Source organism: Mauremys reevesii, linkage group 4 (assembly GCF_016161935.1).
Source record: "Mauremys reevesii isolate NIE-2019 linkage group 4, ASM1616193v1, whole genome shotgun sequence".
Taxonomy (NCBI): domain Eukaryota; kingdom Metazoa; phylum Chordata; order Testudines; family Geoemydidae; genus Mauremys; species Mauremys reevesii.
This window is the reverse complement of record NC_052626.1, coordinates 119,003,711-119,019,457: the sequence shown is the minus strand read 5'-3', so window position 1 is coordinate 119,019,457 and position 15,747 is coordinate 119,003,711. Positions and strand designations below refer to the sequence as shown.

Here is a 15,747-nt window from a genome sequence, read left to right as displayed (position 1 = left end):
AGCAAGGATTTCACTGTTGAACCAAGCTGGTCGCCTGCCATATTTACTTTTCTTCCTACACATCGGGATGGTTTGTTCCTGCAACCTCAATAAGGTTTCTTTAAAATACAGCCAGCTTTCCTCGACTCCTTTCCCCGTCATGTTAGTCTCCCAGGGGACCTTGCCCATCAGTTCCCTGAGGGAGTCAAAGTCTGCTTTTCTGAAGTCCAGGGTCTCTGTTCTACTGCTCTCCTTTCTTCCTTGTGTCAGGATCCTGAACTCGACCATCTCATGGTCACTGCCTCCCAGGTTCCCATCCACTATTGCTTCCTCTACTATTTCTTCCCTGTTTGTGAGCAGCAGGTCAAGAAGAGCTTTTCCCCTAGTTGGTTCCTCCAGCACTTGCACCAGGAAATTGTCCCCTACACTTTCCAGAAACTTCCTGGATTGTCTGTGCACTGCTGTATTGCTCTCCCAGCAGATATCGGGGTGATTAAAGTCACCCATGAGAACCAGGGCCTGTGATCTAGCAACTTCTGTTAGTTGCTGGAAGAAAGCCTCGTCCACCTCATCCCCCTGGTCCGGTGGTCTGTAGCAGACTCCACCACGACATCACCCTTGTTGTTCATACTTCTAAATTTAATTCAGAGACTCTCAGGTTTTTCTGCAGTTTCATACTGGAGCTCTGAGCAGTCATACTGCTCTCTTACATGCAACGCAACTCCCCCACCTTTTCTGCCCTGCCTATCCTTCCTGAACAGTTTATATCCATCCATGACAGTACTCCAATCATGTGAGTTATCCCACCAAGTCTCTGTTATTCCAATTACATCATAATTCCTTGACTGTGCCAAGACTTCTAGTTCTCCCTGCTTGTTCCCCAGGCTTCTTGCAAGTGATGCCCAGTGCTGTGCTCTGTCTGCTAGGCCACACTACCTTGCAACACAGCACCTTCTCCTCTGCCCTTGCTTTCCCTCAGTAAGGAAACTCTTGCCTACTAATGAGCCTAGGAACCAGGACAGACAGGGCCCTGTAACAGTGAACCAGACTTTATTGCCTTCCTATGGTGCTCAGATCCCACGGAGATAAGCACAGTATAAAGTACCTGGATGGATAGAGAGATTAGATAGAGGAGTGCTGGGTTATAAACACTTCAGGCTAGGCTGAGGCGGGGGAAAGCAACAGGCTCTGAAGTAGCCAGATCCTTCCACTGTTAGGGCCTTGAACTTCACCCTGGAGCTGTCTGGCTGCAGAGCACAGGTGTGATTGCTCTCAGCCTAACCCCTTTGTGGTGGGCTCAAGGGGTTAGATGGGGCAAGCGGCTTTTGCCAATCCCACTAAATGCCTGGTTGCAATTGTAAGCACCTAAGACCTTGGAAAATGTGGTGCCTAATTCATCTTTATTTTTTAGTTAAGGGTAGCCGTTAAATACCACAACATGCTGGGTGCTGGATATGCACCTAGTGGGAGACAGAGCCTGCCCTGAACAGCGAGAGAAAGGATGAGACGGAATGGCAGGGGGCACTGAGGGGCTGTGAGTTGGGCTTGAGAGGCATTGACGGCCAAGCCCAGGGGCAGCAGGGGATTGGGGGGTGGGAGGTAAACCCACATTAAGATAGCAGGTAGTTGTGAGTCAGGATTGAGGGGCACTGGTAGTGCTGAGTGTGGGCAGTCCAGGGCCGGGACAGCAGCAGGGGCTACAGGGTGGGATTAAGGGGTGTTGGCAGAGCTGGGGGTAACACAGGGATGGGATAGGAGGAGGCCAACAGGGGCAAGTTTGAGGTTCATTGGCCCCTCAGTCAGCTGCAGTGCCCTCTGAGTCAAGGAAGTATCTCCAGCTTTGATTGTCCCTCCGGGTTAATGATTATCTCCACTATTGAGCACAAAGGGCATCCCAGGAGGGCGGGGAGATATAAAGCAAGAACAAGAGGTTTGTGGGGTCAGATGAAGAGCAAACGCCTGGATCACTCACCTGCAACTCTGGCCCATTGCAGACACACCAGAGGGGAACCCTGAAAACTGCTCCATCTCAGTGGGAGCCCTGGAGATTTCCAGCAGACTCAAGGAGCTCACCTCCATTCCTTCCTGTCTGGTAAAAAGACCTTGATTTTCCTCCTGGGCTCAGGAAATGCTCTAACCTGGGGCTAGCTTCTGGAGCCCATCACAGCGGTATCTGAGCTGTCTGGTGGCTGGAGTTCTCAAGCAGTGGGGAGCATCCATTCCCTTGAGTTGGGCTGGGAAGGGAGCAGGCTGAATTTGGATGGGATCATGGACCTCCCACCGCAGATTTCCCTCCCTACTGCCCCAGAGGTGCCCAAACAATTTGTATAGTGAGGGTGCTGAGAGCCATTGAACCAAACTAAAACCTGTATATGATGGAAACCACTTCCAGCCATGGACTGCAGTAGTACCCCTAATTTCAGCACCTATGTACTGCCCTGTCTTCTGAGTTCAGACTCTGGGGAAGTGGCGGGGGTGGGTATGAGGGAGAGAGAGCTGAGGAAGGTGGGAGTCACGGGTGGGGGGGGACATGCTGGCTTAGCACAGGGAATAGGGTCTCCTTTAGCAGCTGTGATAGCCGATTACTTAGTGACAATCTACAGAGTTGGTCCTTTGGCTCAGGTGGGGTGTGTACAAGGCTTTTGGTAGAAATGGTGGCAGGTTTGATCCCTGATGGTGATATCAGCCTGGGTTGGATACACATGGAGGTGCTGTGTCAGTGACCGCGCAGGCCCAGATCCAGACTCAATTCAGTCCCAATGTACTGGCCTGACAAGTGCCAGTGTGAAGCAGAGACAGACCCTTTATCCCTGCTCTGCCATAGACTCCCTGTATGACCTGGGGCAAATCACTTAGGGCTAGAGTCACATGGTGCTCAGGGACCGGCTCCAGCCTGGCAGTCCAGGTGGAGGAGCATCTGTCTTCCCCCAGTTCATGAATCACACTGGGCCCTAGGTACCCGGACACCTAGCGGGAGGCTGCAGTGTGCACGTTCAAAGGCAGAAACAGAGGCACCCAACAAACCTTTACTGCAAAAATGTAGGTGCTGAGTGAGCTTAGGCTCCTACAGGGTTAGATGGGCAGGTGACCATATGTCCCAATTTGGCTGGACAGTCCCTTTTTTAAGCTTGATCAGTTGGCAAGAGCAAACGAGACAATTGCCCACTTTTGTCAAAAAATGAGGTGCAGAGGAATGTGCAGGGGGGGAGGCGGAGACAGGTGACTGGCGATGCCAGACATGGGAGGAAGCCAGGGCTCGGGTTGGGGGCAGACAGGGCTCAAGCAAGCAGCAACACCAACCCCAGCCTTTGGGAAATATGGTCACCCTATCTAAGATATGTGTTGCTGCTTGCCCAAGCCCTGCCTGCCCCCACATGGGGAGGGGGCTTGGATGAGCAGTGGGGGGGGGGCCCTCAGGTGAGTGGCTTGAGCCAGTCCCATGGAAGGGGGAGAGCTCAGGCCAGCCCCATGCACTATCCTGTTTTCCCTTTGGGAAATATGGTCACCCTAAGCATCCGGGACTTGGACACCTAAGTCTCTTTGTGAATCCAGCACGTAGCTGCGCTGTGCCTCAGTTTCCCCATCTGTATTATGGGGATAATGGTACAACAAAGACTGTGAGGTGCTCCGATACTATAGCAATGGAAGCAATGGAAGTACCTAAGATAGATCCACCTGTGCCGGGGTTACGCACTTGTTACGGAGTGTGGGGGAGTCCGGGCCCTGCAACCCCCATTTCTCGCGATTCACCGTGACTCTCAGCCAGCCAGTAAAACAGAAGGTTTATTAGACAACAGGAACACAGTCCCAAACAGGGCTTGTAGGTACAACCAGGACCCCTCAGTCAGGTCCCTCTGGGGGCAAGGATCTTAGACCCCAGACTTGGGGTTCCCTGCCTCTTCCCGGCCAGCCCAAAACCGAAACTAAAAACCTCTTCAGCAGGCTCTCTTCCTTTGTCCAGCTTCCCGGGCTAAGGTGTTGACTTTCCCCAACCCCCTTCCTGGCTCAGGTTACAGGCTCAGGTCCTGTCCCTCACCTAAAGTCATCCCCTGCCCTGCCATCCCCCCATGCAGACAGTCCCCACTGCATCACAGCACTATGTTCAGGATTAGCATAGTGCCATTGGGCAGAAGCAAGGGGGCCTCAGGACTGCAGGTAACCGGCATTCAGCTCTCCAGGCCCCGTGCCAGAAGTCCGATTTCACCCTGGGGAGGGGGGGCCCACAGGAACTGCCAGCCTGGAAAGGATCAGAGGCAAGGGGGTCCGTCTAGCCCAGTAGCCCGATGGGGGCCAGGCCAGCACCTGATGCTTCAGGGGCAGGTAACCCTGCAGTAACAGATATGAGATATTCTCTCCCCTGCTCTATCCCTAGTAGCTCTTATCCAGCGCTTCCCATCAGCGGATCTCAGAGTGCTTCACAACGGAGGGCATGGGCGGCAGGTTATATACATGTGCGGTGCCCGGGCTCCAGGAATATTCAGGGCCGGGTGCCCTGCTCCAGCAATATTTGGAGCTGGGTCTCTCCCCTGGCCCTGCCTGGATCGGGCCCCGGCCCCCGCGGGCCTGCCGTGTCCCTGCCTGGAGCAGGTCCCATCCCCCGCCTGCGTGTCTTCCCCCCCCCCCCGTGCTGTGCTGCGTCCCTGCCTGACAGAAAACAGAGCGAGCCTCCTCCTCATGCTGCCGGAGTAGAGCGGCTCCCGGCAGAACTGCTGTCTGCTGCCCCAGGGTCCTAGTGCCTGACCTCCACTAGTGGCAAGGCAGGCTGCCCTTACCCTGCCCTAGCCCTGAGCCTCTCCAACGCACCAAACCCTCAGCCCCAGCCAGAGCCCTCATCCCCCCGCACCCTAATCCTCAGCACCAGCCCTGAGCGCCCCCGCATCATGAACCCCTCATCCCCCAGCCCCAGCCAGAACCCTCATCCCCTTGCACCTTAATCCTCTGCCCCAGCCCTGAGCCCCCCTCACGCAGCATGAACCCCTCATCCCCCCGCACCCTAATCCTCAGCCCCAACCCTGAGCCCCCCTCATGCAGCATGAACCCCTCATCCCCCCGCACCCTAATCCTCAGCCCCAACCCTGAGCCCCCCCGCGCAGCATGAACCCCTCATCCCCCTGCACCCTAATCCTCTGCCCCAGCCCTGAGCCCCCCCTCAGCATGAACCCCTCATCCCCCTGCACCCTAATCCTCAGCCCCAGACAGAGCCCTCACCCCTGCACCCTAATCCTCAGCCCCAACCCTGAGCCCCAGCGCAGCATGAACCCCTCATCCCCTGCACCCTAATCCTCTGCCCCAGCCCTGAGCCTCCCCATGCATGATGAACCCCTCATCCCCAGCCAGAACCCTCATCCCCTTGCACTCTAATCCTCTGCCCCAGCCCTGAGCCCCCTCCTGCATCATGAACACCTCAGCACCAGCCAGAGCCCTCATCCCCCCCCACCCGAATCCTCTGCCCCAGCCCTGAGCCCCCTCCTGCATCATGAATCCCTCAACCCCACAGCCCTCACCCCTGTATTCCCTCCTATCACCAAACTCCCTCCCCACAAGGTGCACCCCCTCCCCCTTCCCACATACCCCTTCCCAACCCCAAACTCCATCCCAAAGCCTGCACCCTTCACTCCCTCCTGCACACCCACCCCTGCCCCAGCCCAGAGCCTGCACCCAGCATCCAAACTCCATCCCAAAGCTTGCATCTTGCACCCCTCCTGCACCCTAATCCCCAGCCCAGGATCTGCACCCCAGACCTCCCCCCACGAGCCCCCTCCCAAAGCATTAGGCAGGTGGGGGGGAGTTTGGGGGGGTCGGAGTTGGGGGGCGGGTTCTGGGCACCACCAAAATTTCTACAAACTTGCCACCCATGACGGAGGGTGAGCAGCTAGAGAGGAGTTTGAAGCCGGAGTGGAGGCAGGGGGTTACGGGGACTGTGCCTCTCCCGCTCACTACTGGAGGGACAGGAAATAGCCCAGCCTCGCCCCGTGTCACTCAGGATCGGGGAACAGCCCAGCGCCGGGCTGCGGGGAGGATCACGCACATTGGCGTGGGGAGGCGACTGCAGGATCCTGTGAGGGGCGGGTCACATGACAGAGGGCCTGGCTGGCCGTCTGCACAGCTGGGAGCTCTGGGGGACCTGCCCGGCCCCTGGGGGGAGAGGTGGGGGCGCCGAGGGGCCCCAGGGCTGGAGGAAGAGGTGAGGACATTGAAGGGACTCATGGCGGGACAGGGAGCCTAGTTTTTAGGCTGACACGAGTGCGGGACTCAAAGCTCCTTTAATGGCGCCGCCACCAGGCTTGGAAAGTCAGACCCTGTGCATTTTGGGGGGCCAGGGAGCTAGGGGCAGGGGTGTGAGGGTGCTGGCTCTAACTACTCCCTGCCAGCATCAGCAGGGGAGGTTCTGGTCTTGCGATCAGTTCCCCGCCCCAAGCTCAGCCCCCCCATTTTCACTGCCCCCAGCAGGCAGGGAAACCAGGGCACAGCGGAGGGACAGCTTAGTGCTGCTGGTATTTTCCCTGCCCCCCACAAACATTTCCTAGCTTCTACCATTGATAACAGTCTGTCTCCCCATTTCCCTTTCCTCCATATCCCTCCCCCCTCTCTGCTCCCCAGACTCCCCCTTTCCCAGGTTCCAAGCCCAGCACCCATCAGCCATGATCCAGCTCCGGGTCACCCCTGAGTCATCGCTGGCCGACACGTCGGTTAGGATCCACGTCTCCGGCCTAGCGCCCACCCAGCTGGTGACCCTGCAGTTGTCGCTGACGGACGAGAGGGGCGTGAACTTCCAGGCCCGAGCCTTCTACCGAGCAGACGAGGCTGGGGAGGTGGACGTGGAGCAGGCAGCTGCCACGGGGGGCGACTACGTGGGCATCTGGCCCATGGGCCTCTTCTGGTTCCTCAAGCCGGAGAAGTTTTTCCACAGGCTGGTGAAACGGGATGTGATGAGCCCCTTTTGCTTCCAGCTCGACCTCTTTGACTCCTGCCATCTCCTTCCCTCATCCCAGGTGGTGCCCCTGGCCACTTGCACTGTGGAGAGGTGGTATGTGGGCCCCGGAGTGGAGCGTGTCCCGATCAAGGAGGGCCGGGTCCGGGGGGCCCTATTCCTGCCTCCTGGTGAGGAAACTGGCTCATCGCATCCCTGCCTCTTGCATCCCTTATCCCTGTTCTCCTCCCTTTCCAGCCCAGCCTGGCATTCCCTTCCCACCTCGCTCTCGTGCTTGTCTTCCCTGTTTGCCATGCACAAGATCCTCTTGTACTCCCCACCCCAAAGGGTCAGTCTCCCTGCAATAGGACATGACCATCAGGTAAGCTCACTGCGGACTCTGTCCTCCTCCCCGGTATCCCAACAGGGCCAACAGCTTGTCCTCCTTCCCTCTGTCACAGCACCCCCTGCTGGAGAGGGTGGGGTGGGACAGCTGCAGGCTCCCTCCTCTCCATGGTGTCACAGAAATGCCACCCACTGACACATCAACATTTGTATTCAGCATAAAGCCAGACTCATCCCTGTTCTCTTCCTAGATCACACTGATTCCCTGCCATAGTGAATAACAAGCCCTTCCCGGTTGCTGAGGCAGATGTCTGGGGTCCCATTATAACAGCCTCCTTGACCCCAAGCTCATCTGGAGGCCATCCATTCCGCAGGCCTGGTTGGGGGAGTATATCGTTGCTTTTAGCTCAGCTAGTTCGGCTGCACAACCCTGCAGCGATCACAGGCTGTTGGTTTCCCTGGACCAAAGATTGAGTTTAGGTGGAGCTTATAAATGCACTTAGCTTTTTATCGGTAAACGTCAGTAAACATTGATTTCACCAGACACATACAAACTGACAGAAAATTATTTCCATCGATAATAATCCAAATTTTCTGATAAACAAAGTAAGAAAAATGCTGGCTGAGAACTGTAGAGTTTGATTAAAGGATAGTGACTTTGTATATTCTGATGTCATGCTGACAGTTTGTATTTTAACGGTTGTAAAGTTTTAACATTTTGAATCTCAATATCTGCTGCTGTTAAATAATTATTGTCTGACCTCCTCCCCCCATAATTTTCCATAACAGTGAAAATTTTGATTGATAAAATTTTTTAAATGTGCTTAAAATCCATAATTTTTGCACAACGATGAAAATTTAAATAAATAAAAATAGAAAAAATGCTTAAAAATAAACATCAGTATTATCTATCAAAATTATAAAAAAGAATTCTCTTCCCCCCCCGCCCGCCACTTATAACAGCTTCAAGGCTCATCAAGAAGTTAATTCTCTTCAGAGACAATTCTCAGAGGTTCAAATACAATGAAAACTTCCAAACTAATTGCTTGGCCCCTCAGAAAAAACAGAGGTACAGTATTGCCAACCCCAGGTGTTCAAAAATCACCAGATTGGCTTAAAAAGCTTGAGATTTGAAAAATAATAACTATAGGGTTCTTTCTATTGGGCCATCTGCTTTCTGAGCGTGTATGGGTCACATTTAACATTTCTCCAACAATGGGAGCTAGAAACTTTTTTTGTAAAGAAAATGAAAGCTGAGATCCTCAGGAGCATTAAAGAAAATCCCCAAATCTCACGAGACCTCAGGATGAAATGGTGAGAGTAGGCAATAGTCCTGTGATGCTGGCTTCAACACATGAACAACAGGAATATGGAGTTCCTTAAGAGGCAGTGGCCCAGATCAACAAAGGTATTTAGGCCTCTAACTTCCATTGATATCCAGTTCAATGGCAGACTTTTGCACAAGTGAAATAGACTCCTGTTCCTGTGATCCTCCCCCTCTTTTGAGCCCTAATTTGCCTTGGAAAATAAGCTAAGCCCTTAGCCCTGGGGTCCCCATAACTAACTGCAGTGTTTTTCCCTTTCCCCACAATGCCTCTCTCCCGCGTTCTCTGCAGGGCCGGGTCCCTTTCCGGGGGTGATCGACATGTTTGGCGGGGCCGGCGGGCTCATTGAGTTCCGAGCCAGCCTGCTCGCCAGCCGGGGCTACGCCGTGCTGGCACTGGCGTTCTTTGGCTATGATGACCTGCCGCGGGTGCTGGTGGAGATGGACCTGGAGTATTTCGAGGAAGCAGCCAACCTCCTCTTGAAACACCCCAAGGTATGTCCCACTCTTTCACTAGGGTCCCTTCATAGCCACTGGATGAGGGGCTCCAGGCTCCAGCCTAGATATCAGACATGTAGCAGGTCCTGGCAATGGCTCTCACCCATGGGATCCACCCATCCCTGGTGTCACAGCCCCCCCTGCTGGGGAGGATGGGGCTGGGCAGTGCATGCTCCTCCCCTGGGTTCACATTGTCCCTTGCTAAGGAGGATGGGGCTGGGCAGTGCAGGCTCCTTCCCCTCCATGGTGTCACAGCCCCCCCCCCTGCTGGGGAGAATGGGGCTGGGCAGTACAGATTCCTGCCCCACCCTGGTGTCACAGTGCCACCATGGGGAGGACAGGGCTGGGCAGTGCAGGTTCCTGCCCCAGGGTCATAGTGCCCCTTACTGGGTAGGGCGGGATTGGCTAGTGCAGGCTCTATCTTCTTCTGTGTCACAGCGCCCCCTGCAGGCTCCTCCTGCTCCCATCCTGTGCTGGCGCCAAATTGAAGATTCCCAGGCTGTTGGCATGATTATTCCAATGTGGCTCTTTGTGGGTTTTTCAGGTGAGAGGCCCAGGCCTCGGAGTGATCGGGGTGTCCAAAGGGGCTGAGGTCACGCTGGCCATGGCTGCCTTCTTAGAGCAGGTGGTGGCCGCCGTCTGGATCAATGGCACAGGATTCCTGAACGGCACGCCACTGCGTTACAAAGGGGTCCACATCCCGCACATCCCCTACTGCCCTGAGCGGCTGCTCATCACAGAGATGGGGGTCCTGGACAACTACCACGTCTTCAAGGACCCCCGGGACCCAGCCCACGCAGCTGCTGCCATCCCTGTGGAGAAGGCCCAAGGGGAGGTGCTCTTCGTGGTGGGAGAAGCTGACCGCAATTTTAATAGCAAGCTGTTTGCTGAGATGGCCATAGAGAGGATGAAGAGCCATGGGAAGAAGAACTATACCCTGCTCTCCTACCCTGGGGCTGGGCACCTGATCGAGCCGCCGGGGTCCCCACTGTGCAGCATCTCGCTGATCCGGGGGAGCCCCAAACCTGTGCACTGGGGGGGTGAGCCAGAGCCCCATGCCAGAGCTCAGGAGCATTCCTGGCAGGAGATCCTGAAATTCCTTGACCGCTGTCTTGGACTCACCAGCAATCTGTAACAGCCAAGGGAGTGGGGGGGGGCGCGGCAGCGGGACCCCCTCCTGCCAGGCTGGGGGAGCTCCTCCCATCCCCACAGCCTGATCGACATAATAAATACTGAGAACATAGAAAGAATCTGTGGGACGCTTGCAGGAGAGCACTGGAGGGGGAGAGGGGGAGTGCCCACACAAGGAAGCAGGCTGGCCTGCTGCTTAAGGCACTGCCCTGGATTTGGGAGACCTGGCCAGGGCTCAAGTCTCAGCTCTGCTGCTGACACCGTGGGTGGGTCACTGAATCTTTCTAGGCCTCTGTTCCCTGTCTGTAAAATGGGGATAATGCTTCTGCCTTGTGTACGTACACAGCAAGCTCATCAATGGAATGAGCGGCTCTTAGTGTGCGTGTGAGCGGTGCCCAGCTTACGGAGCCTGGCTCAGAGTCTGAAGGTGCTACTGGAATGTAGCTGGTAAAGAGGCTATGTAGGGGAGGGCACCGCTTTGAAGGGAGCTGGGGACACCCTGCATTTAAGACAGGGGAATCCGCAGGAGATAATTAGCTTAGATACAAGGGAACAGGTATCCCTCATTAGGTTATAACTAAGGTTAAGCTTTTTTCACAGGTATTTTTAGTAAAAATCACAGACCGGTCACAGGCAATAAAGAAAAATTCACAGAAGCCTGTGACTGGTCCTTGACCTTTACTAAAACTATCCATCACAACTATCCTACGCAGCTGCAGGGGCCTGGCTGGGAGCTCCGGGGGCCCCCATCACCCATGGGGGTTCAGAGCTCCAGGGTCCCTCTCCTCCACAGGTCTGAGCTGTGTGGTCCCCTGCCACCAGAGGCTGAGAACTGTGGGGGCCAGCCAGGAGCTGCAGAGTCTGTCCCCCCATTCATTTGGAGCTCCCCTGCACCCATGGTGGCAAGGAGCTGCGGGGTACCCTGTGCCCAGTGGCAGGCGGGTGTTGCAGGGAGCTGCGAGGGTCCCCACCACCACCTGGGACAGCCAGTAGCTGCGGGGACACAGCCTCCCACGGTGGCCAGGAGCAGCTGGGTTTCCCCTGCCAGCTGGGTCTCCCCCACCACCCACGGCAGCCGGAAGTTGCAGGGTACCCCCACTGCCTCAGAACTATGGGGCCCCGTTCGGTGGCAGGAGTACCCTGCAGCTCCTCGCCACTCCAGATGGCAGCGGGACCCATCAGCTCCCAGCCACATTGGGCTAAAGTCACAGAGGTCTTCGTAGTCTTAGTAATAACAAGTTCAAAGCAGATTAAACTGCAGCCATTGCACCAGATATTACGTTAGGTCTTCTGATGTCCTCACCCTCTCCTCTTAGCTCCCAGAGAAAAGCTTGGTTACTGCACATCCATGGCTGCTTGGTTTCCAAGGTGATTCACTGAAAATGACGTTAAAGTGAGATGGCCCCATTGTGCCATGATAATTTACAGAAAACAATCTCATCCATACGGGTGTGAATTAACTGCCACGCTAGCCTGGGGAACGGCCATCGTCTTGGTCATCTCCTGCGGCTAAACGCCGGCCCTGCGGAGCTAAGAGCAGGAGCCTGAATGGCTTGAATTCCTTGCTGTAGCTGAGATGGAGCCTCAGACAATCAAGCACAGAAGGGGGTGGGGGGGTGTCATACTCAGTGAATAATGGGCTATGTCTAGGCTGCGGGGGGGCATATACCCTTGTACAAAGGGGCAGCCTTTCTGTTGTGCTTCTTCATATCCGTAACTTTCGCTGCAACCTAAATCCACGAGACGCAGACTGTGCTCCAGGTTGGGCGTGATACTGATCGAGGAGGATTAGGGGAATAATCCTTGTGTTTTAAAGGCCCCAGCCCAGGCTTTCACCATGGAAGGGTGACACAGACTATTCATGTTGTCACTTCACCCTTTGCTAAGTAGAGCCTAACATTACTCCTCACATCCAGTCATGCCCCTGGGGTGGATTAGGCTCCAACAGTGATGAGCTCTTCTGCTGGGGGGGAGCAAATTAATGAGCCTTGGGGCTGATTAGAAAGGAGCATTTGTTAAAGGGGCATCATCCTGTTGAAAAAAATCATACCTGAAAAGTCACACAAACAAATATCCTTCGCTACGTGCACGTTAGTTCTTCTGACAGAATTGTTTTTTAAGCATTTAACTGATTCATCAACATGACATCGACTTACTTACTTTTTCTGTCCTTTTGCAAAATGACAATAGGCTCATCAGCTTCAGGGCTGTGGGTTGTCAGTGTCTGGTCAATTTCATCTCCCTCTCTTGCCCTAGCAGGAAACCTGACTCAGTTATAACTGCAAAAGTCAGGGGACCAGCTTACAGTACCATGAACATTTAAATGTGACCTTGGATCTGGGCTGATGATTGTACAGTCCCAGGATTTAACCCAGTTCCGGGGGCACAGAGCTGTGCATGACACTGCTGAGAAGGGGTGGGGCAAGCTGGCTTTAAGCCACTTTGCATTCTGCTGACCCTCAGAGCTGCCAAGGGCAGATTTGACCCCTGGCATAATTTGGAGCAATCTCAGAACAGCTCTTAAATTCTGCTGGTTTGGTACAATCCCCAAGGGCCTGCTATGCCAGCCATGAATTGTTGAAACACAGTGCACTATGTTCTATCAATGGCTACTAGCCAGGAAAGGCAGGGATAGTGTCTTTAGCCTCTGTTTGCCAGAAGCTGGGAATGGGTGAGGGGATGGATCACTTGATGATTACCTGTTCTGTTCATTCCCTCTGGGGCACCTGTCACTGGCCACTGTCTGTAGACAGGATACTGGGCTAGATGGACCTTTGGTCTGACCCAGTCTGGCTGTTCTTATGTGCTATGACTGCACCCACTCCATGTTGGGGAGAAGGGTAGCATGAGTTCAAAGCAATAACCATGAAGTTTTATTTACACCTTCACATAAGACACAAGCCGGAGGGTCACCCAATGCAATCAATAGGCAGCAGGTTTAAAACCAACAAAAGGAAGTATTTCACACAACACACAGTCAATGTGTGGAACCCCTCGCAGGGGGTGTTGTGAAGGCCAAAACTAACTGATCAAAAAAGAATTAGAAAAGTTCAGAGAGGATAGGTCCATCAATGGCTGTTAGCCAGGATGGGCAGGGATGCAACCCCATGCTCTGGGTGTTCCTAGCCTCTCACTGCCAGACTCTGAGTGGATGCCAGGCAGGCCTGCCAGCGGGGGCCTGAGGGGGCAAAAGGGGCAATTGCCCAGGGGTCTGGGTGATTTAAAAGGTCCCGGGGCTGCAGGGCTCCTAGGCATAGACACCAAGTGGGTGCTGAGCACCCACCGGCGGGCCCCTTTCCACCACCCTGAGCCTCCCACCAGCAGCGGCCCCACTGATCAGCTTGTCCCCGCTCTTCTCCCAGTACCTCCCGCCCTCCACCATCAGCTGTTTGGTGGCATGCAGAAGGCGCTGGGCGGAGGGAGAGGAGTGGGGGTGGGAAGAGGTGGGGTGGGGGTGGGCCTGGTGACTTATGGCCCAGATGCCTGGAGTGGAAGGGGCGGGACCAGCCCCTTCCAGCCACTGAGACGCTCCTCTGCAGCCCTGCGCGGCAGCTGCCTGAGAGAGCCTGGCTGGGGAGGTCACTTCCAGTTGCTGCCCGGGCTCGGCTGCCTCCTCCCCTGCCTAAGGAATCTTAGGCAGCTGCGGGGCAGGGCTGCAGAGCAGCAACCGGGAGGGGACGGGGTTCTAAGGAGCTCCCTTTTGCTCCCTGCCAGGGCTCCGGCCCACCAGGGTGAGCGGCAGAATGTGCTGGGGTAGGCGCAGTGGGAGGACTAAGTGCCCCACACACACATAGGTAACATGGGGCGGGGAGAGCACGGTGCCCCTGGGCTGGGCAGGGAGGAGACACATGGCCTGCCTTTTAGATCGTGACACCCCCCCACACACACTGTGGGGAGGTACCAGTTATATATGGGGCACCCTCAGGGGATGGGGGTGGAACAGGGGTGGGAAGAGGTGGGATGGGGGTGGGGCATTGGGGGAAGGGGCCTAGGACAGAGCGGGGGGGGTCAAGCACACCCCGGGAAATCTGGAAGTTGGTGCCCATGCTCCTAGGTGGTACCGGTGGTGGTGAAGGCTGCCGGGCGGGCATGTGGAAGCCCTGGCCATGCCAGAAGAGCATGCCCAGCACAGCAGCCAGCAGCAGCTCGCTGGGCTCCAGCGGGGCCCCATTGACTGTTCTGCCCTGGGGACCAGAATTGCTGTCGGTGGGCCTGAGGGGATGGATCACTCAATAAATTGCCTGTTCTGTTCATTCCCTCCTTAGCACCTGGCACCGGCCACTGTAAAAAGAAAAGGTACTGGGCTAGATGGACCATTGGTCTGACCAGTATGGCTATTCTTATATAATCTATGTGGGAGATGGATTCTGCACAAGCATAACTAGCAATGCCTTTCCCAAGAGTGCAGGTGGAAATTCCCCACATAATGACAAAGCTATGGGCAAGACAGCAGAGTCAGGGAACGAGCTGATCCCAGTTCACATGGCTCGCAGCCCAGCTAATCCCATTGAGCTCTGAACATGGCCCATGGGATCTGAGGTCCTGGAGGAAACTTCTGGGCCCATCAGATCCCAAGCTGGTGTAGCTCTGAGCTGGGCTTTGCCAAAGACCCCTGACAAAACCACTGACACACTGTTATCTTCTAGCATACAGTCTAGGCTAGTCTGGTGGCTGTCCCAGAAAGTCTATGTTGCTCCCGTCCCATGTCAGACTAAAACCTTAGGCAAGATAATGGGAATAAACATGGTTGATCTCAACTCCTGCTTTCCTTAAGGAAAAAGTCCTCTCTGGGGGTTTGCTGGGTGAGAGATCTCTGGCTCTGAATCCAGCTTCTCCAGTCAGTCAGGAAGTCCCTCTGAGAAGAAGCCCCGAGTGACCGGTCATCAGACCCATGAGACCCACCTGAACTCTAAATTCCCCCATGCTGAGCCTGGAGTGCAACTGATTCCCTGCTTTTCCCCTTGCTCGGTCTCTACTAACTTCCCAACCCCTCACCACGTGCCTCTAGCCCACCTGTCACCCTCCAATTCCTATGCTGCCCTCCCAGCCAGCTGCCATTTCCCTGCCATCCTGGATCTGCTCAGACAGGGTGGCATAGTGCCCCCTTTTGTAATGTTCTGGACCCTGACCACTTGGTTACCCCTGTTGCAATGTTCTTGGACTCCAGGTTGGTAGCCACACCCTCTCCCAGCCCCAGCCCCAGCCCCCCCTTTGTTGCTATAGCACCCCTTCTTTTAATGTTCCAGAATCCTTCCATCTCGTTGCCACGGTCACCCCGTTAAAATATCAGGGGAAGGAGTTTTTATCTCAGCTGAGGTTGACATTCAGGGAGCTGCTTGGTGTTCTCTGGTCCAATGTCATCTGCAGAGTGGGTCACTGTGAAGCAGGGCCGGCTCCAGGCACCGGTGTAGGAAGCAGGTGCTTGGGGCAGCCAGTTCAAAGGGGCGGCACTCCATCCAGTATCAGGGTGGCACGTCCGGGTCTTCGGTGGCAATTTGACGGCGGGTCCCTCATTCCCTCTCTTCCTCTTTGAGCTGCCGCTGAATTGCCTCCAAAGAGG

At 55.2% G+C, this 15,747-nt stretch overlaps 1 protein-coding gene and 1 long non-coding RNA gene across 5 annotated transcripts; one reads left to right on the top strand and one right to left on the bottom strand.

The window, feature by feature from the left end:
• Positions 1 to 1,926: 1,926 nt before the first annotated feature.
• Positions 1,927 to 10,531, top strand: LOC120403019 (acyl-coenzyme A amino acid N-acyltransferase 2-like). Of its 2 annotated transcripts, none has more exons than XM_039533669.1 (4): positions 1,927 to 2,071; positions 6,580 to 7,080; positions 8,851 to 9,053; positions 9,601 to 10,531. In XM_039533669.1, the coding sequence occupies exons 2-4, from the start codon at positions 6,621 to 6,623 to the stop codon at positions 10,189 to 10,191; spliced, it is 1,254 nt and encodes a 417-aa protein (XP_039389603.1). In that variant the 5' UTR covers positions 1,927 to 2,071; positions 6,580 to 6,620; the 3' UTR covers positions 10,192 to 10,531. The 2 variants fall into 2 exon arrangements, with proteins under 2 accessions (XP_039389603.1, XP_039389604.1); XM_039533670.1 differs by lacking the exon at positions 1,927 to 2,071 and adding an exon at positions 4,064 to 4,134.
• LOC120403020 lies at positions 9,466 to 15,355 on the bottom strand. Of its 3 annotated transcripts, none has more exons than XR_005597426.1 (4): positions 15,328 to 15,355; positions 12,348 to 12,439; positions 11,491 to 11,563; positions 9,466 to 9,717 (listed from the first exon to the last, which is right to left on the bottom strand). It is a non-coding gene; the product is annotated as an uncharacterized LOC120403020 (long non-coding RNA). The 3 variants fall into 3 exon arrangements; XR_005597425.1 differs by lacking the exon at positions 15,328 to 15,355 and adding an exon at positions 15,201 to 15,254; XR_005597427.1 differs by lacking the exon at positions 15,328 to 15,355 and adding an exon at positions 15,090 to 15,202.
• Positions 15,356 to 15,747: the final 392 nt, after the last annotated feature.

Excerpts from the sequence above, each read along its gene's own strand:
- LOC120403019 (XM_039533669.1), top strand. The coding sequence starts at position 6,621 with ATGATCCAGCTCCGGGTCACCCCTGAGTCATCGCTGGCCGACACGTCG. Across the intron at positions 7,081-8,850 it reads GGCCCTATTCCTGCCTCCTG|GGCCGGGTCCCTTTCCGGGG; the intron begins GTGAGGAAACTG and ends CGTTCTCTGCAG. Across the intron at positions 9,054-9,600 it reads TCCTCTTGAAACACCCCAAG|GTGAGAGGCCCAGGCCTCGG; the intron begins GTATGTCCCACT and ends TGGGTTTTTCAG.